The sequence below is a fragment of the Papaver somniferum genome, chromosome 9, assembly GCF_003573695.1.
Source record: "Papaver somniferum cultivar HN1 chromosome 9, ASM357369v1, whole genome shotgun sequence".
Classification (NCBI taxonomy): domain Eukaryota; kingdom Viridiplantae; phylum Streptophyta; class Magnoliopsida; order Ranunculales; family Papaveraceae; genus Papaver; species Papaver somniferum.
Genome location: NC_039366.1, coordinates 54,808,618 through 54,832,527, shown reverse-complemented (window position 1 = coordinate 54,832,527; position 23,910 = coordinate 54,808,618). Strand labels below are relative to the sequence as shown.

At 36.2% G+C, this 23,910-nt stretch overlaps 2 protein-coding genes across 4 annotated transcripts; both read right to left on the bottom strand.

Annotated features, from left to right (window-relative positions):
* Positions 1 to 8,500: 8,500 nt before the first annotated feature.
* Positions 8,501 to 11,152, bottom strand: LOC113307588. The gene is made up of 5 exons (XM_026556033.1): positions 10,744 to 11,152; positions 9,926 to 10,026; positions 9,622 to 9,738; positions 9,432 to 9,533; positions 8,501 to 8,852 (listed from the first exon to the last, which is right to left on the bottom strand). Exons 1-5 carry the CDS (start codon positions 10,976 to 10,978, stop codon positions 8,682 to 8,684), a joined length of 726 nt encoding a protein of 241 aa, XP_026411818.1. The 5' UTR covers positions 10,979 to 11,152; the 3' UTR covers positions 8,501 to 8,681.
* Positions 11,153 to 12,098: 946 nt separating this feature from the next.
* On the bottom strand, positions 12,099 to 15,251 carry LOC113307853 (lactoylglutathione lyase-like). Of its 3 annotated transcripts, none has more exons than XM_026556313.1 (9): positions 15,151 to 15,251; positions 14,789 to 14,914; positions 14,630 to 14,691; positions 14,477 to 14,537; positions 14,308 to 14,387; positions 14,126 to 14,196; positions 13,299 to 13,388; positions 12,994 to 13,101; positions 12,099 to 12,380 (listed from the first exon to the last, which is right to left on the bottom strand). In XM_026556313.1, the coding sequence occupies exons 2-8, from the start codon at positions 14,879 to 14,881 to the stop codon at positions 13,001 to 13,003; spliced, it is 558 nt and encodes a 185-aa protein (XP_026412098.1). In that variant the 5' UTR covers positions 14,882 to 14,914; positions 15,151 to 15,251; the 3' UTR covers positions 12,099 to 12,380; positions 12,994 to 13,000. The 3 variants fall into 3 exon arrangements, with proteins under 3 accessions (XP_026412098.1, XP_026412099.1, XP_026412097.1); XM_026556314.1 differs by having other exon boundaries at positions 14,789 to 14,927; positions 15,151 to 15,202; XM_026556312.1 differs by lacking the exon at positions 15,151 to 15,251 and adding an exon at positions 15,004 to 15,144.
* Positions 15,252 to 23,910: the final 8,659 nt, after the last annotated feature.

Below are 23,910 nucleotides of genomic sequence, written 5' to 3'. Positions count from 1 at the left end.
GGGATGAATTCTAGTTTTTTATTTTTGTTACCTAAAGTTCCAGGAGCTAAAAGAACTGAGCAATTTAGACCTATTGGTTTGTCTGATTTTTGTTTTAAAATTATCACAAGGATTATTACAACAATAATGCATTGTGTGATACATAAAGTAATCTCTTGTCAACGAGGAGCTTTTATAAAAGGAAGAAATATTCAAGAAAAGATTGTGCTAGCTTCTGAGCTAGTAAATGAGTTGGATTCTAAGAGAAGAGGTGGTAATGTTGGTTTGAAGTTAGATATCACCCAAGCTTTTGATTCCATGAGCTGGGAATTCATCTTCAAAACACTTAAACATTTTGGTTTTTCTGAAGTTGGCATAAAATGTCCGAAGACTATTTTTGAATCTGCAAGAAATTAAGTTTTAGTTAATGGAGGGCCATTTGGATTCTTTGATGTAAGAAGAGGGCTCAGACAAGGAGACTCACTTTCTCCCATATTATTTGTGATTGCAGAGAAGGTATTAAGTAGGAACATAACAAGAATGGTTCAAGTTGGTCTAATAAAAGCAATGATTAATAGAAACGAATCCCAATGAAGTATTTGATAGTCGCTAAACCCTAAAAGGATTTCTGTAGAGGAAGACTCTAGATACAACTAGGACACGCGAAAAAATAGTGTCGGGATTCAAAGATCCCAGTTGCCAAGAGTTCCCCTTATATAGACTTCAAAGCCTATGTTGCTTTAGGTTTAAACTAAGATAGCTTTGGAACCAAGCAAACAATATCCACCATTAGATGAAAGCTTTGAATCTTATTCACATAGACAAGATATACACTATGGTTAGGTAAACCATAACCGAACCGTGTATAAAGACTATGTCCAACATGGTTAGCCGAAACTAGCCGGTTTGAACTTAAAATCTTAACACTCATTTCCCTGTTCACTAAGACATTAATCTTCAGTCACAATCATGCGATCAAATGAGTCTAGTGTTAATTAGAGAATTGATCAAATGCAAATTATCTCAGAGAAATAATGTAATCGCAATTGAATCATAATCGACATAGTTGGTAAATGCACAAAGTACAAATACTTAAGTAGTTCTTGAATCGGCTGAGTTACAGTACGCGGACCGGTTTGCAAACTTATAAGCAATAACCGAGTTCCGGAGTTGATAGAACTTTTTCAATCACGTACCGGTTGCAAACTTAAGACCTCACCGGTTCTGAAGTTCACGGAACCTTTTCAGTTTTCATACCGATTTGGGTACTAAACTGGTTCCAAAAGATAGAATTGTATTGGCTCGCATACCGGTTTGAATACTTTGACCCGGTTCTCTTACCACGGTTCCAAAATGGTTTGTATATAAAAATACATACCTATCTGGATCACGAAACAAACTGATTTTCCCATGATATGCATACGAATATGTGTATCACACAAATCTAAAAGTCGATATATAACTACTTCCCTACGTGTACGAATACATGTAATATGGTTTCAGATGTATAACAGTTTTCCCAGTTTATAAGACTGATAACACTGTCTTGTATTCCGAATATAGTAGTTCTATATTTCTCTAAATCAATTCGAAACATTCATGAATAACATCAGTGACACGTATCATTGTTCCAGGCTATTTTCGAATGATAAACTTGAATCAAGGATTGGTTCCAAACAATAAAGTGTTCTCCACCGAATTTGATCAAGTATGAACAAATGTTCATTAATCTTAGTCATTATATTTCGAGAAATTCGTAAACTAAATAATTAGTTCTCGACTCGAAATTCTTGTCTATGCAAGCTAGTCTAATTAGTTATGCGACAACCGTTTCAAGGATAGAAAGCTGAATATAACTTGAGAAATATGTGGTTCAGTCTTCACTTAACTTTTGTTGATGAAGTTCTCCAAAAGCTTCGTTGGTCTTCGCCTTCAAACGGTAGAATGCAAATGATGACCGGATCGTTTCTCAACTACCTCTATCCTAGACCGAGACTTAACTAATTGTAGACTAGAAATCAAGATATAATTTTGACAACTAAATTTGACAACAAGTTTGATATAGCAACACTTGTGATTTCGACCGAGTAATGCTCTAACACCTTGGTTTCAAATTCCTTAGCTATTCCTTCCTTCAGCCTTTGCAGCTCTCTTATATCATCACTAATTACTATGATATCGTCAACATACACAAACAACATGGATACCTTAACTTCCTTCGAGTGTCTTGTAAACATTGTGCGATCTCCCTGAGCTTGAGTATACCATTCTTTCTTAACTTCCTAGGTAAACCTTTCGAACCAAGCCCTAGGAGATTGTTTTAGGCCATAGAGAGCTTTCTTCAGCTTGCATACTTTCGAGCGAAACTTCTCCTCAAACCTGGTGGTGGTTTCATGTAGATTTCTTCTTTGAGATCACCATTTAAGAAGGCGTTCTTGATGTCAAGCTGGTATAATGGCTATTGGCAATAGGGACATTCAAATCAGATGATGGAGTATTGTCTTGAGGTAATTGATTCTAGAGATATGGAGAAGTACTTACACTGGTTGGAGCTTACCTTGGTTCAGATTCATGGAAATGTATGAGGTTGATGGTGTATTCTTTCTGTTTGTAAGGATTTCTTCTTGAATATATTTTATCGAAGTATTTTGTTGAAGATTCTGGTTCAATAAGAGAATTTATAGGATCTTGCATACTAGGGGATAAGCTTAAACTCATATTTTTAAGCACCGGTGAAGTGTTTGACTGATCAATTTCAGAATTAGGTGAAGAATCTGTTGCAAGATTTTCTGAACTGTTAAGAAGATCTCTCTGATTTGGCTATCTGTTTACAACAGAATTGAGATCTAGGTTTGAATACTGAACTACATTATCATACTTATCTTCAATATCCAACTGGAAAACAAAATTTTCCAACTCAGTTAATTCCACTGTGAATTCAGATTTTTGGCTCCCCCGAAAGTCTAATCTTCTCATATGTTTCCCCCCTGAAGATGAGATTTAAATATGGCTGAGATTCAAAGAATTTGGCATCAAAGGATGCATAGTTTTTTTAGAGATAGGGTTATCGCACTTGTAACCCTTTTGAGTAGCTGAATATCCTATGCAAAAACATTTTTAGCTCTAGGATCAAGTTTGTTGCTGGCTTTATCAAATACATAAAGCGTACAACCAAAAATATTAACAAGTAAAACACTGTACAATCGATCATTTGGAAAGTGGCTGTGAAAAATAGCTAATGATGTTTCAAAATTGAGGACTTTTGATGGCATATGATTGATCAAATATATAGTTGTGAGTATAGAATCCCCCCACAAGTATTTCAGAACATTGTTGGTGAACCTAATAGCTCGAGACACTTCTAAAAGGTGTTTATTCTTTCATTTAGCAACTCTCTTTTGATTAGGTGTATCGATGCATGAACTTTGATGAACAATTCCTTTCTACAAGAAATATTTCTCTAAAACACTATTGAAGAGTTCTCTTCCATTGTCACTCCGAAATATTTTAATGTTTGTGTTGAATTGGGTTCGAAACATGTTGTAGAAGCTCTGAAATATTGTTGCTACTTCAGATTTTCTTTCATCAAGAATACCCAACCTAGTCTGGTATGTTCACCGATGAATGTAACAAACCATCTTTTCATAAAATATTTGGAGTTCATGAAGGTCCCCAAACATCATTGTGGATTAGAGTGAAAGGCGTGATAAGTTTATATGGTTGGATTGGGTAAAAAGATCGATGATGTTTAACCAAAGTACAAAATTCACATTGGAAAAAAGCTGGATTTTTATTGATGAGCAGACTTGGAAACAATCGTTTAAGATAATGAAAGCTAGGGTGACCTAGTCGAAAGTGCCACAACATTATTTCAAGATCAAAGGAAACTGGAACAGACTCAAAACAAGAACTATGAGCAGGGAACACATATTTCGAACCATCACATATCTATAAAATCCATCAACCTCTTTAGCTTTGCCAATCATCTTCCCCGAGACCAGATCTTGGAATTCACAATGAGATGAATAAAAATGAACACAACAGTTGAGTTCACGAGTGAATTTACTGATACAAAGTAAATTACAGAATAATTTAGGAACATGAAGTACATTATCAAGAGGTAACTGAGGAGAAAGTTGGAGAAATCCAACACCGTCTATAGCCGAAAATGAACCATCTGCAACTCTGATTTTTTGATTACCAACACATAGTCGATAAGATTGAAAGAATTGATCACAATTTGTCATGTGATACGTTGCTCCAGAGTCTAGAATCCGGGTAGAATTGGAACTTATAGAGGAACTAGAGATAACATTAAAGGAGATAGGACAACTTATGTTACCTTTATGAGGTAAAGAACAAGAGGGATTAACGTATGTCTGACCATCAGGAGATTGGATAAATTGTAGGAGACGTTGAGAAAGCTGATCAACTTGTTCCTTTGTGAAGGAAGATGCACCAGAATTCTCTTGATGCTCTAGCGATTCCGACGTGGTTGTTTACAATGCTCTACCAACGTTTCTTTTAGGATTTGTAGGCTTCAAGTGTGGGTGCAATCTCCATCACTTCTCACGAGTATGCCACGACTTCTTACAATGATAACACCATGGTTTCTTTCTCTTTTCTCCATCTATATCAGGTCCATGGGAAATCAAAGCAGAACTCTCATGCTGAATCGAGGTTGTAGCATAACTCGCTTTCTATATTCCTCTTGTCTCAACTCTGAAAATACTTCTCTTAACTTGGGAAGTGGTTTCTTCCCCAAAATTCTACCCTTTAGTTCATCTAAACTTGGGTTTACTCCAGCCAAAAACAGATAAACACGATCATTTCTTCACGATTCCGAAAACGAGTACAATCATTTGGATGTTCCCATTTATCATCATAACATTGGTCTAACTCCTGCCACCAAGCCACCATTTCATTGAAGTATGTGGTGATGCCTCTCTTACCTTGCTTGGTACTCCATAAATTTTGTGATGAGTTTTCTAGATCTGAATACGTTGCACGAACTGAGTCCCAAATCTCTTTAGCAGTGCTCATGAACATATGTGGTTTTGAGATGGAATTTTCCATGGATTGGAGAATCCATCCAGTAACCAAGGAATTTTCAGATCTCCAAGTTTTAAACTTGGATCAGATAAGCTGGTTTTTTCTCATCACCAGTAAGATATCCAAATTTTCCTCAACCATCTACAACTAGTTTGACAAATTGTGCCCATTCTAAATAATTTGTACCATTCAATTGATGAACAGTTATGCGGTAAGAAGAATGAACAACATTAGTTGGTTGAAGATTCTGAAGTTGTGACTTCAAAAGCATATTTAGGCATTATTTTTTATTTGGTTTTTCTTTTCTAGGATCGGTGTGCGCTCTGATACCATGAAAGGTATCATGAAAACACTTTCTTAGTCTTAGTAGCTCAATCACATAGAACATATATATGCAACATATTGTTACCCTAACAGACTTCCTAACAAAAAGTAAAACAACTATTCAGAAAAATAAGTGCAAACTAGATAATCCTAGTCTTCTAAGAAGATTTATTCAAAGTTTTCTACACTAAAAATTAAGTGGTTAATCAACTTGGTTGACGTCGAACACTTGTTGCAGATCCTTTAGATATCAACGAAAAGTGGAACTCTACTATGATTCACTCAATTTTCCCTACAAGCATAGCTACCAGAATAACTAATATCAAGGTTTTTACTGATTCTGAGAATAATCCTAGGGTTGATAAGATCAGATGGTTTTCAACATCTTATGGAGATTTCACTGTTAAATCAATATATAACAAGCTGAACTCCCCTGGTATGGAATCAACTAATCTCAATATGCACGATACTTTTGGAAAAGGTTATGAAATATAGGGATTTCACACAAGATTTAAAATTTTCTTTGGAAGTGTCTGCAGAACGTACTTACCACAAACTCCTGACTATTCAGAATCATAAAAGACATCTCGCGTTCTTGTTCATATGGTTGCAACAATAATAAAATTGTAAAAAGCTTGTTTTCTCATTTCCCTTTTGCTAAATTTGTGTGGCTACTACCTCCAAATCCTATCCAGATTAACTTAATACCTCTGATAGATTCATTGATATTTGTAAAGAATGGATATCAAAATATAATTTCTCTATGGCCTTCAAATTGTTATGTCCAAAATGTGGTTCATATGGAAAGAAAGATATGTCAGAGTCTTTCAAGGAAAACAAAACACATCCCTCCCTCCATATAGCTTTAGAAATCCAAAGACATCTAAACTTACGATGTATAACAAATAACAGAAGTAAGCAAAGTAGAACAATCACAGAGGAAACCAATGATCCTTGGATAGAACCCGAATCCGGGAATCAAAAAATTAACGTCCATGTAGCTTGAATCTCTAAAAATGAGCCATCTGGTTTTGCACAAATTCTCAGAATAACAAGAGCAGGACCAACCATAAGAAGCAGTCCAGAAAAAGCAGAAGCACTAGGACTTCATATGCAACAATTTGGGCCTAAGAGGAAAAAAAAGAATGATTTTTTAGGGACCATGGTTTTTTGGGCCCATGGTCTTATTAGGCCACCTTCCCTATAGTTATAAGGGGTGTCCTAGAACATTGAAATGACTAACCTACCCTTAACCTAATTTAATTTAAAACCAACACAATAACCGCCTCTCTCTCTATATATATATATAACCACCACCTCCTCTCACCACCACCTCCCACCACCGCCGATTACCACCACCACCACCACCACCCACCACCGCCGATTACCACCACCACCAACAACAACCACCGATTACCACCACCGCCCACCACCGCCGATTACCACCACCACCACCTCTAATTATCACCACCAACAACCACCGATTACCACCACCACCTCCGATTACCACCACCACCACTATATATATAGCTTAATTTAAAACATTAACAAAGATATTCTCACAAACCCATTACTTGGCATTCTTTTTTGGTTGAATAAATGAGAACTAATCATCAAAATGAGTTGAAAATGGAAGTTGCAGAGAGGTTTAATGGAGTCTTTTTTTTCAGTAAAAAGTTCGGTTATCACAAATTATTTTTTTCTTAACCGAACTCAAAGTTCGGTTGATTCGCAAAAAAAAAGACTTTTAACCGAACTCCTTGTATTAGACAATACAAGTCCATAAGTTCGGGTCGTTCGCAAAATTATTAAGTTTTCTTTGTAACCGAACTCTACCTATAAGCCCAGTTCGGTTGATTCGCAAAATATGTTGAAGTTTGCGAACCAACCGAACTTCTAACACTAGGTTACTTTTAACCTGAAGTTCGGTTGGGAACTTGGTTGCGTTGAAGTTTGCGAACTAACCGAACACACAAGATGTACTCAAATAAATTGTCAAGTTCAAAGTTCGGTTACCTACCATTTTATCCTAGGTAACCGAACATTGCACTGTACGACCAAAACCTCCATTAACGAGCGAGTTCGGTAACCTGCGTGTTTGGAAAACGTAACCGAACTACACTTTCACGTGTGTTCGGTTACATGTTCTTGACATATGGTAATCGAACTACACTTTCAGATGTGTTCGGTTACATGTTGTTGACATATGGTTAACCGAACTGGCCCAAATTTACATAAAAAAATTCATTTTTTTGAAAGTTTGGAGCAATTCAACCAACATTATCTAAGTTTGAAGCATACCTGGGTACCCAAATACCCTTCCTCCGGTTGTGGTTGGTAAAATCCATCGTTTTTCATGTTTTCCTTCTTCATGTTCTCTAGCTTTACTCTCTCAATAATTCTACTTCTTTAAAAAAAACTCATCTGATTTTTAATCTCACTAATTATCTTTAACTTAATCATCTCACTAATCATTACACTAACTATTATCAACACTAACTAATCATCACCCAAAATTAATCAGAAGGGTAATTTAGGTATCAATATAAATATCTAGATAAGAAATAACCTAGATTTACTTCTAATATCTTTACCCAAAATAAAACCATGATCCAAAAAAAAAACCATCATCCCAAAAAATCGATTATAAAAAAATACAAAACTTTAGCATGATGGGTAATTGTAAGAATCTCATTGATGTTTTAAATGGACATACTGTCTCCATTTACTGGCAGGCAGAGTAGGGCAATTTTGGATGAAACAAACAAACAAATAACCGGCTGTCAAAATTTCATTGGTTTTATTTTTGTTCAATGAAGTAGCTGATACTCTTGGGTGAAAAAGACTAAAAACTTTTTATGTAATCTTAATCGGGGAAGAATGCCTTCCATATGCATTAGGCAAAATCTTGAATTAGATAAATCCAATAGGGGGAGATCAAATTAAATCGCAGCATTAGATAACTCTACTAGTTATGTACTAAGCTCCACTAGTTCCTTTCCTGTTTGAAATATGGAATCTATATATCATGCAACTGGAAATTGCCATTTCTTTTCTGTTTGAAATCAAAGATTCAACCGTGAAACTAGATTATTGGCTTGGGGGTTTTCAAATTAGCAATGCTTGAGGATAGGACATCCCAAGAGAAGGTCAGGAAGCCAGGATAGATTTCATTGATTTTTTTTTTACAGAGAATCCCCCTCTGATGAGGCTAAATACAACATTTGGGGTTATACACAGAAATACAACAATTTTTATTTACAGAATGCACAAATTGTTTTTCTGAGAAATGTTTCTGTTGGTGGTGACTGATGCACAATTTTTATTTACAAAAAATTCCATTGCCAATAAACCTTCTCAATGATCCCTCCACCAGTTCTCACTGCAAGGTGAAGCGGTTCAGAAGCCGGAGGAACACCCCACAGTAACGGCACTGCCACTGTCATTTTTAACTTCTCCTGTAAGCCGCCATTGCTTGCTTTCTCTGTAGCCACAATCTGAGGATAGAAGATGTTTTAACATTAGCTCATTAGGTAGTGAAACAAAGGAAATATGCTTTCAGGTTAACTAAAAAATAACTAATTTACACTGGGTAGTCAGCATCATGAACTAAATGATTTTGAGGTAACAAGGTCTAGGGAGGCTAGTAAAATCATTGCAGAATCCCATGATAAAGAAAAAATTAGAGGTCGGTGTTGGCCGAGGACTTCTAGTAATACTAAACAGTTACTGTGCCTTCTATACGTTCTCTTTTTCCTTTTCGGAAAGAATCCATTCCAAATTATGCAATTATCTGCCAAAAACATATGATAATCAACAAAGAAACCTTCATAGGACATAACTGTCGAACCAAAGTAACAAAGCACGAGAAAACTTATCATTTTTCATAGTGAGGTGCTATTTGAGCAAGGTCATTCCATATTACGCAATGATCTACCTAATACATATGATAATCAACCGAGGAACCTTGATTGGTGAAAACATCAGAAACAAACCACAAAGCACAACAACACTCACTATATCCTTCGCAAGATAGTACTCATATTACAACTACTGACCACTTTATGCATACATACCTCTCCACCAATTTCCAGAACTGTTTCTTCTACAACGTCACTTAGCATCTCAATGGAGCGACAAAAACCAAATATGCATAGTCTTCTGCCCATATCAAGTCCCTAGAAAATGTGATACACAACATACAAGATTAAGATTTATAAATGATATATAACGCATCTCTAATGAAAATACAATGATGAGGCTTACGTTTGTTGCTGCAATATCAAAGAGTGCACCAAGACAAAGTCCTTGATTTGGGTCCATGTAATCACTCTCCTGAAAGCGTTCGATTTTACGAAAAGCTTTGGATCTCCCTTGCTTCTTCTGCACATAAATGAAACCAGTTGTGTTGAAAAAAATTAATCAGATTGGCAAGGTTGAGAACAGCAGTATGAAACCGTAAGTCTATGTACTTCATATTAATTTGTACGAACCACTTCGACTTCGGCAATCCTACAATATCAATAACGTCACATAAAAATGATGTTTAGATGGAATATTTATAACATACATCTGTAGAAGAGATACGTTTAGGAATTAAAGAGCCTCCTATTTGAACGAGCCCGTCTGTAGTAAAAAGTGTGACTCTATCCTCCGCTACCCATTGAATAGCTGCATATCCATGTGAAGCAATCAACACGAAAGTCTGAAGATATTAAGAAAATGTACTTTGAATAAGGTAAGGAAAACTCAATACAAAGCTGTTAGTGAATTCCATTAAACCCCCACATTCTCATGACTCGTGAGAATGTTATAGGTAAACCAAAGCTGAGTTGATAACTCTAATATGTGAAACACAGCCTTCATGAATCCCATATTTTTCATTAGGATCCATGACAAGATACACCATTGTTCATAATTAAAGATCAAGAGCTTCAAATTCCACAACCAACAACGCAAACTTACTGCTAAGGCTGTCATGCCCATAAAGAAGTACAATATCCTCAGCTACAATAAACTAACTGTGTTTTAAAACCTCTACATTAGAATGCATGTACTTTTGTACAAGTCCTAAAAGCTCATCTTTTGCCTAATAGTAAACCAAATCATCCCTTTTGTTTGACAAAAATGTTCGTCCACTGAAACCCAAATCCACTGCATTTCTCCACATAGATCTGAGACACATGTGCCCTAAATTTGAGAATCTAACCCTAAAACAAGCACCCAGTCCTGAAATGTGAAATGAAATCTAAAACACATTAATATTTCTATACCCCCTAAACAACCATAACAACATCATAAATTCATGATTCAAAAGAATCTACAAATTTCCAATTCATAGACCCAATTGGTTTCCAATTCATTAAAAAAAAAAAGTGAAATTCTTACAGTTGTTGTCTCCATCAGGCAAAGAAGATTCCCATGGATAAAAACCAAAAGGATCATCAGAATCCTTAGCACTACACTGAATAGACCAACGAGATGATGATGGTTGAAGACAAAGAGACGACGATGGGGCGCAGGAACCAAAGGATAGTTTTCTGGCGGGAGAGAATCGGTGAGATAGAGTTGAGAAAGATGGGAAAGTGGAGAAACAGAGAGCAGAAGAAGAGGATTCCGCCATTACCAAGATACAAAGAGAGAAGGGGGAAGAGATATTCTTTTGCTGCAATTTTACTTTTTTGTTGAAATTTTGAAAGATCAACCGAAGTTTTAAGTCGATACACGGATGTGAGGGACCGACAATTATGACTTCGTGTTCATTGTTTATTCCACAGTAAAGAAGAAAAATGGTGATCCAGAAATGAGGTCCAAACGTGGTGGACATTACATATGTGGCGGTAGAATGGACCCCACACAACCCCAAATATCAAGGTTCAGTTCAACATCGTTAATTTTAGATTGAGTGGATCAGCCGTTGATATCTTATAGCTTGGTTGGATATATGAAACGTTACTTTCGGATTTCTTTTCTAAAAGGCGAAAAGCTAAAAATTAGTTTGGGTATGAAATTTTAAAACGATTCTAAAAACAAAAGAAATAACTTTTTCTGAAAGCAAAATAGTTTTTGCTTCTGAATTGTGCTTCTCCCTTTACTTCTGGAAAAATGGAATCACTTCTGCTTATGGGATACAAACACGTTATTAATCTGAAAGCAAAATAGATTTTGCTTCTAAGTTGTGCTTCTCCCTTTACTTCTGGAAAAAAGAAGCACTTCTGCTTCTGGTATCCAAACACGTTGTTAACCTTCAGAAGAAAAACTGTTTTTATCAATCCATTTGGTAGGCATTTCCAAGAAAAAGGGAAGAGTTTTCTGTTAAGCAGTATGCCTGCATAAAGATCTTTGAAATTTCAGATTAGAAGTGTTATTTCTTAGGGAAAATCTATCCCAAAGAATTAACCCGATGAAGGATGATCCTTGTTTGAGGCGGGTTCACTCCAGTGCATTGGGGTCTCTTGATCAGCTGCTATCTCTTTTTATATTGAAGCTCCAATAGCCAATGTTGCAGTGCAAGGTGCTAATGTGCTCACCTACAGAATAATTCTTTTTCTTTGCCGCAAAGATATGGCTGATCTGAGTGGTCTTCCATCAGCTTGGAAGGGGGTACGTGAGAACACACAAATATATGCAACTTTCTGAACTGTTAACAGTATACATAATGGTGCATAGAGTATGCCTGTATGAGCAGTATGACTGTACACACAATTTGTCAGCATTTGTTAATACCAGAGAGAACCATAGAATTACTTTCAGAACCCAGTAATAGATTATTTATTTACCAGTATCTTTTAGCAAACTGTATCCATCCTACTGAGTATTATTCAACGACCAACACAATCCTAATTAGCAATACTAACCCACTGAAAAGCTTCATTTTTAGAAGATGCAGAAAAATAGAAGAAAATTTAGTAAAGGTTCTTCTTTTTATTCTCATCTTCAAGTTTACTCTTTCACCATGATAACAATAAACCTAGTGAGGCATGGTAAAGCCCAGCCACGCACAACAGGACCCAACTTGAATTGTCCTGCAACATAACAACCATGGCTTAATTTTCTCAAAAGGCAGTTCGTCAGAATGAGTCCAATATCCTAGACAATAATAATAGATGCTTCCTCGAGTGCAATATGAGAATTCAACATTGTTATACTATTAGATAATCAGGATCCAAGACTGAGGTGCATTTTCACACTGAAGGACCAAAATTCAGGCACCCATGTGGATAGAGCATTTATGCTGGGAGCTAACGAGATAAAAAGTGGGGTTTTCATGCCCTATTCTGTAATGATGTATTATAGAAGAGAAGTCAAGTAAACTTCCCAGTCCCCACGAAAGATATACGTGATGCCAATGTCATGTCATCATCAGCCACATCATACAAAACAAGTAGAATGTGGTATTTTGGTATTAACAAGGAGCTAACTTATATCAAAATTTCACGTCTCTTTCAAATATGCTAACACGAGTGTACATTAAATTAGCCAGTTCTAGTTGTTTGCATTGATGGTGTGTCTGCAGAGTGGCACAGGCTATACACTTGTACCAAGTGGAGAGAGATATGCCTTGGCGATATAAAGACTCCGATATAAGAAATTGAAAAGATAAAAGAACAACAATTTCCCATCTAAGTTTAGGCTGACCTTTTGCTCAAGCAGCAGCAGTGGTAACATTGCCAATGCTTTTAAGGTCAAAGATCTCAATCCAGTAGCCATCGGGATCCTTAACGAATGCAATCCCTTTCATTTTTCCTGCAGTTAGATCAATGGGTGTAAATATATATAAGCAAATCTCTATGCCAGGAAGGTAAACAAAAGCTTAACAAAAAAGGACACAGATCAACAGTGGGAGCGAAGGAAAGTCAAAAACAGAAGATAGTGCAAGTGTGTAAAGAAAACTTTGCTGCCTGTTGTTTAGGTTTACTAATTCAATTGACACGAGAAATTACCATCATCGGGCTTTTTCACAAACTCTACTCCAAGACTCTCAAATCTCTCGCATGCCTTGTATGTGTCATCAACAGTGATACCTATATGGCCTGCAAAATCAAGATCAATTAGTTAACATTTCACATCGTCTATCAAAAACTAATATCTATAAATATAACAGGGGACCACAAATGAGACACAGAAAGTTGTAAGAAATACAGTCAGGTTGTATATATAATACTCCCTCCGTTACTTTCTAATATGCCAGTTTCTATAAATAAATATTTCAAAAAAATAGGCCAGGTTCCTAATTGGGAAAGTCAAATGTTACTTTAATTTTCTGGGACCACTTTTCTTTTAACTTCTTTTGATGACAAGTGTTATGTGGACCATTTCACTTATTTCTTTGGCTGACAAGTGTCATGGGGACCATTTCACTTCACTTCTTTTATTGACAAGTGTCTAGAGGACCACTTTCAATAATTAGTTCTCTTAATTTCCTTAATTTTCTCAAAAAAAAAAAATGGCCTATTAAAAAGTAACGGAGGGAGTAAACATTTTATACAAATCTAGCAAATCAATTACCATTTTGATACTTGACCTACAAGATTACACCCGCTAAAGATTAGATAAACGCAACCATTGATAGTTTTGATTATTTTCCAAAACTTCTCACAGTGTTAACCTTTTCTTTCTTATAAATCTTAATACCCGTGATCTTAGTCGCCAACTTTTCACAGATCAAACTACTAGCACTAAAAGCATTCAGATAACAGAAACATGACCTACTTTCAGAATTACAATGTTCAGCTTTAATCATGTAATCAAGCATTTGAGAGATGCATACCAAAGCCACGAGGATCAGAATTCCCATTGTGGTATCCTTTAAACTCTGGATCACTTTCAGTACCCCAATTACTGTATAGAAACACAAGATTGTAAGATTGTGCTTAGTGTAATATAGCAAAATAAGATAACTCTTTTTTGTTTTATATAACAGCAAAGATGAGAGCAAAATTCCTCTCTTACTGTGTAAGCTCAATAGTAGCCTTCTGACCGAAGGTCCACACTGTTCGTTGCGAGGGATCAGTTGGAGCCGTCTCTACTTTCTGAACCGGAAAGGTAGATAATGTTACACAAATTGCAAAGTAGAATATATTTGCAAACAGCATTCTCATATACAATCTACCATATTTACCTCATATCCCATAAAGTACAAGCTAAACTTCATTTCAGGAAAATCCAATCTTTTGAGTAACCTAAAATAATCAAGAAATAAAACAAAGAAGTAAGCATTGATTTTGTTACTACCCTTAACTCAACAAAACAGTGGAAGAAAAGATTAACTTACGACATTCCCAACACACGAGAGTAGAAATCAAGGCTGATTTGGGGATCTTTAATTCGAAACATCTGAAGCAAAACAACCCAAATCAAAATCATCATTTCTACTGAAATATACGGTAAATTTTGCAACTGGAAATGAATATAACATGGTGAGGGAATTTACAGTTTGCTGCATAAAGTATCCTTTAGTAGCTTCATCTGAAGTTGAATGAAGACCCGGATTGTTTGAAGGAGATTCTTTCGGCCCGGACGCCATTGATGAACAAACTGGTCGAAACCTATTCAAATTCTGCAATAAACCACTTTCAGATAAACACAGTAATGAGAATTATCAATTGGATTACAACAAACAAGAACGAGAAAAAGCGAGAAAGAGACCTTTATTTTATGGTTAATGTTAAAAGGGGTCGAAAATAATGAGATTTTAGTGGGATACTGGAAGATAGAAAGGCGAGAGAAAGATGATGTGATTAAAGATGAAGTCATCAAGACAACACAAGATTATAAAGAGAGATAAGAACTAACCGAATCGATCAAGTAGAAAAAGGACTATCCCCAATTTTTTTCTCTGCTTCAGTGTGTTTCCTCCAGGGAGAGATGATTCTAGATCATAAACAGGTAATGAGCTAAACCCTAACAATGGTTTTGCTATGTTAGTAAGCCCAATACCAAGCCCAAGCCCATAGGCTTAGGTAAGATTTTATTTGAAAAGGAATTACAAATTTATTTATTTTTGATGGGAAAAGTAAATATATTAATCAATCAATAAAGTAAATCAGATTTACAATATCTTTCTTTCCAAAAATATTGGACATCACACTAGATTAGGGCTGCACAAGGGTAGGGTGGGTAGGATATGGCCTATACCCGCCACCCTACCCGTTTATTGGCGGTTAAGAAAATCTTTACCGTCACCCTATCCGCCAAATAGTGGATAGGGTAGGATACGGTTAAAAAATTGGCGGGTAGGGTAGGGTTGGCGGGTATGGGTAGGGTATGTGCACCCCTAGTAGGAATTGCTTGAAGACCAGTAGGGTAGGATAATTTCGAGCTTTACCCGCCACCCTACCCGTTTATTGGCGGTTAAGAAAATGTTCACCCGCCACCCTACCCGCCAAATAGTGGATAGGGTAGGATACGGTTAAAAAACTGGCGGGTAGGGTAGGGTTGGCGGGTATGAGTAGGGTATGTGCACCCCTACACTAGATTGAGATATTCTTAGCTGAATTTGGGTAGAAATATGATGAAGATTCTTTACACGAGCTTCTTTTGCTATGTGATCCGCTGCTGAGTTAAATCTTCTGTTAATATATTGCACCTTAGCTTGTGGGAGTTTTTGCATAATATTTTAAGTCTTCGTTATTGTGTTATCCGCGTTCAAATTTGGGATCTTGTCCTCCTTTCTGATTGTTTCCGCTAACATCTTGCAATCTGTAACTAAAGTGACACTAGATAAAATATTCTCACTTAGCCAAGAAGACGCTTTTAATAAAGCTTTTGACTCCGCATGGAAAGCTGATAAAGCTCTATCTGCTCCAGCTGCAATGTGCATAATAGTTTCGTTGTCCGCTGAGTATAGGATAAAAGCATATCTCATAGTTGAATTTTCCTTTTTGAATGCCGCATTTATGAACAGTATCCAGTCTGAAGATAAACATGACCATTTACCCTTGTAATCCATATTTGGTTGAATTCTTTTGGTCTTCTCGATATTCTCTTGTGGATATTGTTGCATGAATTTGTTTATTTGCTCAATCAGAGTATTTGGGTTTGGGTTTATTTTGTCGAAAACTACTGAGCATCGGTACTTCCATATGAACCAGGATATTGTTGCAATCTTTCCTGAATAGTTAGCGAACTCAGGTTCCTAAATCCAATTTTTAATCCAATGCACCATAGATTCTGTATTAATTCTTGTATTAACTGCATCTAAAGAGATACCAAACCAAATCGCTCTAGCAAAAGGACAAGCTCTTATCATGTGTTGTGCTGTTTCTGTCGATTGTGTATTGCACATTGGGAATTCTGTGATAAAATCCTTATTATGAGCTCCTAATCTAGCATTGGTTGGAAGAGCTTTCTGAGCTAATTTCCAAATGAATAACTTTATCCTCAGAATCACATTGATTTTCCAGATTTTTTGCCAGGGGAATTCACCAGAGTTGGTGTTTTCCTGATCTTGATCTATGAGGAAAGTGTAAACATTTTTCGCTGAGAATATTCCATAGGGGTGGTGTTGCCATCTAATTTTATCCTGTTCTTGTATATTTGGCGATATGGCTAGGATTTTCTCTTTAATATTATGGGTGAATAGTGTATCAAGTTTCTCTATATCCCAATCTTCATCGTGTGTGATCAGTTCACTTACCTTTTGTGGGACTGGATCTGTTAAACACGTTGGTTTTTGAAGGTTGTTTTCCTATGGTAACCAGTTATCTTCCCAAATCTTTACCGAAGCTCCATTTTTAACTTGCCAAACGAAATTTCCTTTGATAAGGTTTAGACCTTTTTGTATGCTTGTCCATATCCAAGATAGATTCGAAGTCCTAGAAGCTTCTAATGGGTGATTGTTAGGAAAATATTTGGCTTTTAATAATCTTGCCCACAATTGATCATGTTCTGATATCAGTCTGCTGGCCAGTTTCGTTAGGAGAGAAATGTTGAAAAGTTTATCCCAAGACATCCTTGTGAGATAGGTTTGCATATGTTTACCCAAGCTTTAAAATAACCTCCTCTTTTTTTCGTCTTATCCTTGTTCCACCAGAAATCTCTTTGTATTTTATCCATTTGATCTAAGGTTTCCTTAGGGAGGTTAAGGATTTGCATTTGATAAGTATGGTAACCTTGTAGAACCGATTTTATTAGCACCGTTCTTCCAGCTTGTGAGAGAAGTTTGGATTTCCAACCTTGCAGAGTGTCATAGTATTTTTCGAGAAGAGACTCAAAATTTTCCTTTCTTTTTTTATCAAAAAAAAGAGGTGTACCTAAATATCGATCATTTTTTGTCATCAGATGGACTTTTAGAATTTTGGCGATGATTTTCCCATGTTTCGGATGGATTCTTTTGCTGAAAAAAATACCGGATTTTTGAAGGTTTATCATTTGACCAGTGATCTCCCCAAATCTGGATAAAATATCCAGAAGGTTTTTTGCCTCCCCTAAATCGGCTTTGGTGAAAAGGAAGCAATCATCAATGAAGAAAAGATGGGAGATGTTGGGACCATTTTTGTTTATCTTCATGCCAGAATTTTTTTTCTCCAACACAACATTTTCTATAAGTATAGAAAGAATCTCCATACAGATAAGGAATAGGTAAGGGGAGAAGGGGTCGCGATGTCTTAGCCCCCTAGAAGTTTTGAAAGTAGGCCCTGGAGATCCGTTAAGAAGAATGGAGAAATAAGTGGTAGAGATACATTGCATAATGAGATTTACCCAGTGAATATTAAAGCCTAAAGCTGAAAGAGAGGATTTTATAAAATTTCATTCCACTCTATCAAAAGCTTTTGAAAGATCTAATTTTAGAGCGAAGTGACCCTTTTGAGCTTTCGAGGTTTTCATTGTGTGGATAAGCTCATGAGCTATGATAATATTATCAATGATTTTTCTATCGGGTAAAAAAACTGATTGGTTAGAGGATATTATTTTATTAAGAATTGGTTTGAGGCGATTGGATAGGATTTTAGATATTATTTTGTAAATAGTATTACTTAGGCTAATGGGTCTAAAATCCACCGAGGTTTGAGGGGTGGAAATTTTTGGAATAAGGGTTAAGAAAGAGTGGTTTAAATTAGGGTCTAGAGAACCAGTTTTGAAAAAATCTTGAACTGTGTTTGTAATATCTGGTCCCAAAATATCCCAATTAGCTTTAAAGAAACCCGGCTGGAAGCCATCTGGCCCCGGGGCTCCCCATTGATTCATATTGGATAAAGTGTCCCAAATCTCTTTTTTTGAAGGGATAAGAGATAGAGAGAAGTTTTCTTCATCAGAAATACAAGGAGTTATAATGTTGGACAGATCTTCCACGTAGTTCTGAATCTGTGAGGTTCCTATATTGGAGAAATGGCTGGGAAGAAGGGAATATATTTGATCTCTTTTCGATATCCAAAGCCCTGAGGACTCTCTAAGAGAATGGATAGCATTAATTCTTTTCCTATTAGAGGCAGAATCATGGAATTATTCGGTGTTTTGGTCATATTCCTTGACAAATTTATCCATAGAGAGTTGGTGGTAATAGTCATTCTTAATCTTGTACCAATCCCCTAATTCCGCTTGTAACTTTTTAATTTTATTCAGGTTGGTAGCATAATTACCGGATTTATGGAGGAAGTCAATCCTATTATTTAGGGATTTTATATCTTTATGAATATTTCCGAAAATATCAGAATTCCATTGGGAGAAGTCGGAAGAGAGGAGATGAAGCTTAGAATAGAAGTTATTATTTTTATCACTACTAGAATGAAGAGTCCAAGAATTAGCTATCATGGCGGAAAAAGTGGGGTGAGTGAGCCAGGATCTAATGCAGCTAAAGGGTTTATGTAAGATTTGTTTATCCGGGTGGGAATCAAGTAAAAGTGGAGTATGGTCTGAACCAAATCTAGGGAGATGACTGACCTTGGTATTCGGGAAATTTTGTGTCCATTGAAACGACGTGAGTGCTCTGTCAATTCTTTCACATATGTTGGCCTCTCCTTGTCTGTTATTTGACCAAGTAAATGGATCTCCCTCGTAACCCGCATCTTGAAGCCCCAAAGAGTCAATTGTATGAATTATGAAAGATTTGCTGCTGGAACTGGATTTGTTTCCTCCTTGTTTCTCGTCAGGATCAAGTATCACATTTAAGTCTCCAATTAGTAGCCAAGGTTTGTTGAACTGTTGAGCAGTATTAGCTATGTAAGACCATTGTTCTATTTTGTCTTTCGCTTCCACTGCACCATAAGCACATGTTAATATCACCTCCTTTTCTCCAATTTTTGTATCAAAGTGGAAAACATTCAGGTTTGATGAAATCAGATTCATTTCTAAATTATTGTGTCATGCAATCGCTAACCCTTTTGCAATACCCACGGACGGAACTATAAACCAGTCGAAAAAAGAGATTTTTTAAAAGAAAGGTTCCATTTTAGACAGTTGGGCTTTGGTTTCAGCTAAAAAAACAATGGCAGGCTTATAATAAGAGTTTAGGTGATTAAAATGGTCTTGGGTTATTGGAGTTCCAATTCCTTGGACATTCCAAGAGACAATCCTCATAGTTAAACCCAAGACAGGAACCAAAGAAAACAGAATAAAGCCCAGAGGCCTGAACTGAAACCTTAAAAGAAATGACAGAGAAGCTTGAGATAAAAAAACCCAACAAACAAGGATTGGCAGAAAAATTGAAGAACACCACTGTAAACTAGACTACCAAATACAAACAGGAGAACTGTAAAAACAAGAAATTGGGATTCAAACAAAGAAGAAGCAGTGCACAGAGAGTAAAGAGCAGAGACAATTGAGAAAATTTAAATCAGATAATTGAAAACAGGCAGAGAACTAGAGTGGAAAGTACACAGAGAACTTAGAATGCAAATTAAAAGTAAAGTAAAGACCTAGATAATAACAGATTACAAAAGATAAGAGTTAAAACCAGATTACAAGAGAGGAAGAGATCTACTAAAAAGATTTACTATTAAAACAGGAAAACAACTATACAGAGAAGCTAAAAAAACTTTACAGGGATTAAAACAAAAACAGCAAAAAAATTTGCAGAAATTACAAGACAGCAAAAAACACAGGAAACTGGATAACTATCAGATTAAATTTACATAAGCCATAATGGTTTCCTGTGGCAGTATTTCCAGATATGGATATAACTCAGTAGTTGGATTTTTAGCCCTTTCTTTTCCTTTTGTAGTAGCTAAGCTTGCCTGTCCACTAAACCAGTGATGTGGATGGTCCAAGTTGGATTCAGAAGGTTCAATCACTATGATGTCTCTATCATTAGCTGCTGCAGTGTTACCATCAACCTCATTTAGCTTCAGTATTTTAGCTGGCCCACTTCTATCTTCACTGAAATACTTTTCCATAGTGTTTCAGTTGTTCCAATAATCTTTTCAGAGGAAGATAAAGGATGTTGTGATGATGAAGCACCAATACTTGTTGTTGTAACATCAGCACCAGTTGAGGCAGGAGTGTCCAAAAGGCCTAACATGTTATGAACTTGTTGAAAATCTGCTTGTCTAGGGCTTTTCTCTTCTTGACTGACTAACTCATCATCAAGTTCTCTTTGCAGATCAGAGAAAGTAACCACAGATGCAAGAGAGCTAGCTGAGGAAGAAGTAAGGGAGTCATCAGTCTATTCCATACCTTCTTGCACCATAGCTGGTTGTATGTCTTCATATGCATGAGCATTGTCTGGTTTGTTCTGCATTGCGGCTTCCTGTTGTTGTTGTTGTTGCAAGGAATCCATATAAGCATTTATTTCAGCTTGATGTAATTCTTCTTGCTGAATTGCAGCTTGTTGTTGTGCCATCCCATATCTTACACAATCACCAATTTTATGGCCAAGCAGATCACAAAAACCACAGAAAAGTGTTGGGAAATTGTGGAATTCAAAGTTCACCCCATTGTAAAAGCCTAGAACATTCTCAGCATTAACCGAAAAACGGATTTGAGCTCTAATATTAACTAAGGATTTAACATTTATAGAAAATCTGCCATCACGATGGCGATGAGGATAACCAAAAGAAGTTATGCGACCATTGACAGAAAAGTACCTTCTTAAATTTTGACTAGTGACTTGCTCAGGGAAAAGGTTATGAATGGTGATAAAAAACATCTCCATGGTTGGAAACCAGTTTTTAACATCATCAGTGATTTCTAGCTTTTTTATGCAAAATAAATCCCCAAATACCCTCCTAGTATCCAAATATAAAACACGATTCCTCTCATGCTCTAATTCAAAACGAATAAGAAAAACAGCAAATCTACTTTTAGAGGTTCTTCTAACTGAAATTCCTCCCTGTATTTTCCAGAGAAAGATAAGAGCATTTCTAATGTCGAAATTTTTTCTATTTTCAGGTATAGGAGAAATGAACCTACCAAGGGCTGTGCTGGTCCAGAGACGCCTAGAGTTTTGAAATCTATAGGGTATAATTTGACTTAACACAAAATCATTCCCATTACTTAACACAAGAGAATTATGTAGTTGATCTGAGAGTTGAGAAACATCACCATGCCAAGCACACATGATGATACAGACAAATTGAAAACCAGCTTAAAGCCACAGAATAAGATGCAAGAAGTGCAAAGAAAAAATAAGGAAGATCAAAATAAAGATTGAGAGTACTAGACTTACAGAGCATGAGATACTGACGTTGGGGTAAAAACAAAGCCATCACACAGTGTTTAAATAGGGGGAAATTTGATTGAGGCGCAAGGAAACCAGAGAGAAAAATCAAAAAATTCATTTCTAAGGCAGGAATGATTATAACCCAAATTAAAAAACCCTAGAAAAGACAAGGGTTAGAAGGAATTCTTCAAATGAGCAACAAATGTAGAAATTAGAAGAAGAAATCGCCAAATGTCAAAACCCTAATAAGAAATTCCATTAACAAAGCACAGTAATCTAATTAAAGCAATTAGGGTGAACTTCACACGTTAATTCTCATCACTAGGTTAATGATTACCTGAATTAACCATTAAAGAACTCTCTGAGATAGCACTATGAAGCGTGTTGAAGTTGATATAGCGATAGGAAAAGATATTGTTGCAGAGGAATAGAAAACTCCGTCTTCATAAATTAATCTGTAAATCCATATCTAATTGGTAATAAAATCGCCAACAGTAGCCACTAGGGCCTAAAAAAGCTAATTAGCTACTCATGCGGCTGAAAGATTCACAAAGATTTGATGAATTTGACTGGATCGATGAGGAAGAAGAGAGGGGAAGGGGGTTCGAACTGGTTATTTTAGGGGTTTTCCGTGGGAAAGCAAAAACCGGGTTTTTTTAGACTAGAGTGTTGAGTTAATCTGAAAGGAATTACAGATTAACATCATGAATTCCCTCTTTGATCTCAGTTGCTATGTCAGAGGTCAAATTACCAAAATATACATGTACATAATCAGAAACTTTAGATCATACCTTCTTAGGCTTAGTCTTATGGTTTTCCAATCTAGCATCTAGATTGGAAGTCCACGTCAGCTAGAATACTCTCCCAAGTCTTATGATCATTCAAATCTAGCATCTAGATGTGTTGAATCATTCTGCGAAAAGTAGGATTTTGGTCGCGCTGAATGGAACAGCGTAACCATCTCAGCCGTCGGATCAAAAAATAAAACAATCTCGCTGAATCATTCCGCGAAAAGTATAATTTTGGTTGCGCTGAATGAAACAACACAATTATCTCTGGCTACTAATTAGTAAGAGATGAATATGCAACGCTTTTTGTCTAACCTTGTTTTAATTTTAATAAAAACAGTAGGAATTAAAATCTTGTTTTAATTATTCCATTTGGGAATTAAAAACTTGTTTTAATTTATCCGTTTAAAAATTAAGAACTTGTTTTAATTTTAATCTTGGTTGACTTGTACATCTGCATACAAGTACTAGGCATCGCAAGTGTCCCATGCCTACCCATATTTGCATTTCTTCACTCATAAAAAATGAGTAAACATCCTTGGAACTTTAGGTCCTAGATCAATTCTAATCATATTCTCCAACAGTCCCCCACATGAATGAAATACCGATAAAAAAAACAGAAATCGGTAAGAGAGAAATACCACTATAGGAAAGAGGTGTTCATGAGGTCTTGAACCTTTGCTTAGTAAAAATTTCCGGAACTACTTGATGGACAGTGAACGCGATGTCTTGAACTGCCATTGTTTGGTGTGTAGGATCCAAATATCGCACAAGTATTTGTAAGTGTGCGGGATTCATAAAAGGTTGTGCGGTAATGTCGCACGGAGAATAGGAAATAAAAGTAAATAGGAAATAAAAGGAAATATGAGCTGTCATCCACTAGGTAGCATCCTATATAAAGAGAAAGGTAGGAGAGAGAAAAGGGACTGGTATTATTATCTTCTTATTCTTCCCCAAAAACCAGAGAAAGAGAGAGAGCTCCAAATACTCATTAATCGAGTCTCAATGTAATTCATATGTAATTCAATGATCATAGTGAAACCTAACCCCGTGGATGTAGATCAAATTGATCGAACCACGTAAATCTTGTGTCTTATTTTCTATTTTCATTATCTTTATCTTTATTTTCATATCAAATAAGTTTAGATTTAGAAATCATAGTCATGATAA

What these genes read in the sequence shown, in the direction of transcription:
- LOC113307588 (XM_026556033.1), bottom strand. Translation starts at nt 10,978, where the DNA reads ATGGCGGAATCCTCTTCTTCTGCTCTCTGTTTCTCCACTTTCCCATCT. An exon ending in AACGTATCTCTTCTACAGAT is followed by an intron (nt 9,739 to 9,925) that starts GTATGTTATAAA and finishes ATTTATGTGCAG; the next exon opens with AAGAAGCAAGGGAGATCCAA. An exon ending in TTGATATTGCAGCAACAAAC is followed by an intron (nt 9,534 to 9,621) that starts GTAAGCCTCATC and finishes CACATTTTCTAG; the next exon opens with GGACTTGATATGGGCAGAAG.
- LOC113307853 (XM_026556312.1), bottom strand. Translation starts at nt 15,111, where the DNA reads ATGACTTCATCTTTAATCACATCATCTTTCTCTCGCCTTTCTATCTTC. An exon ending in TGTACTTTATGGGATATGAG is followed by an intron (nt 14,388 to 14,476) that starts GTAAATATGGTA and finishes TTTCCGGTTCAG; the next exon opens with AAAGTAGAGACGGCTCCAAC. An exon ending in TGTGAAAAAGCCCGATGATG is followed by an intron (nt 13,102 to 13,298) that starts GTAATTTCTCGT and finishes ATCTAACTGCAG; the next exon opens with GAAAAATGAAAGGGATTGCA.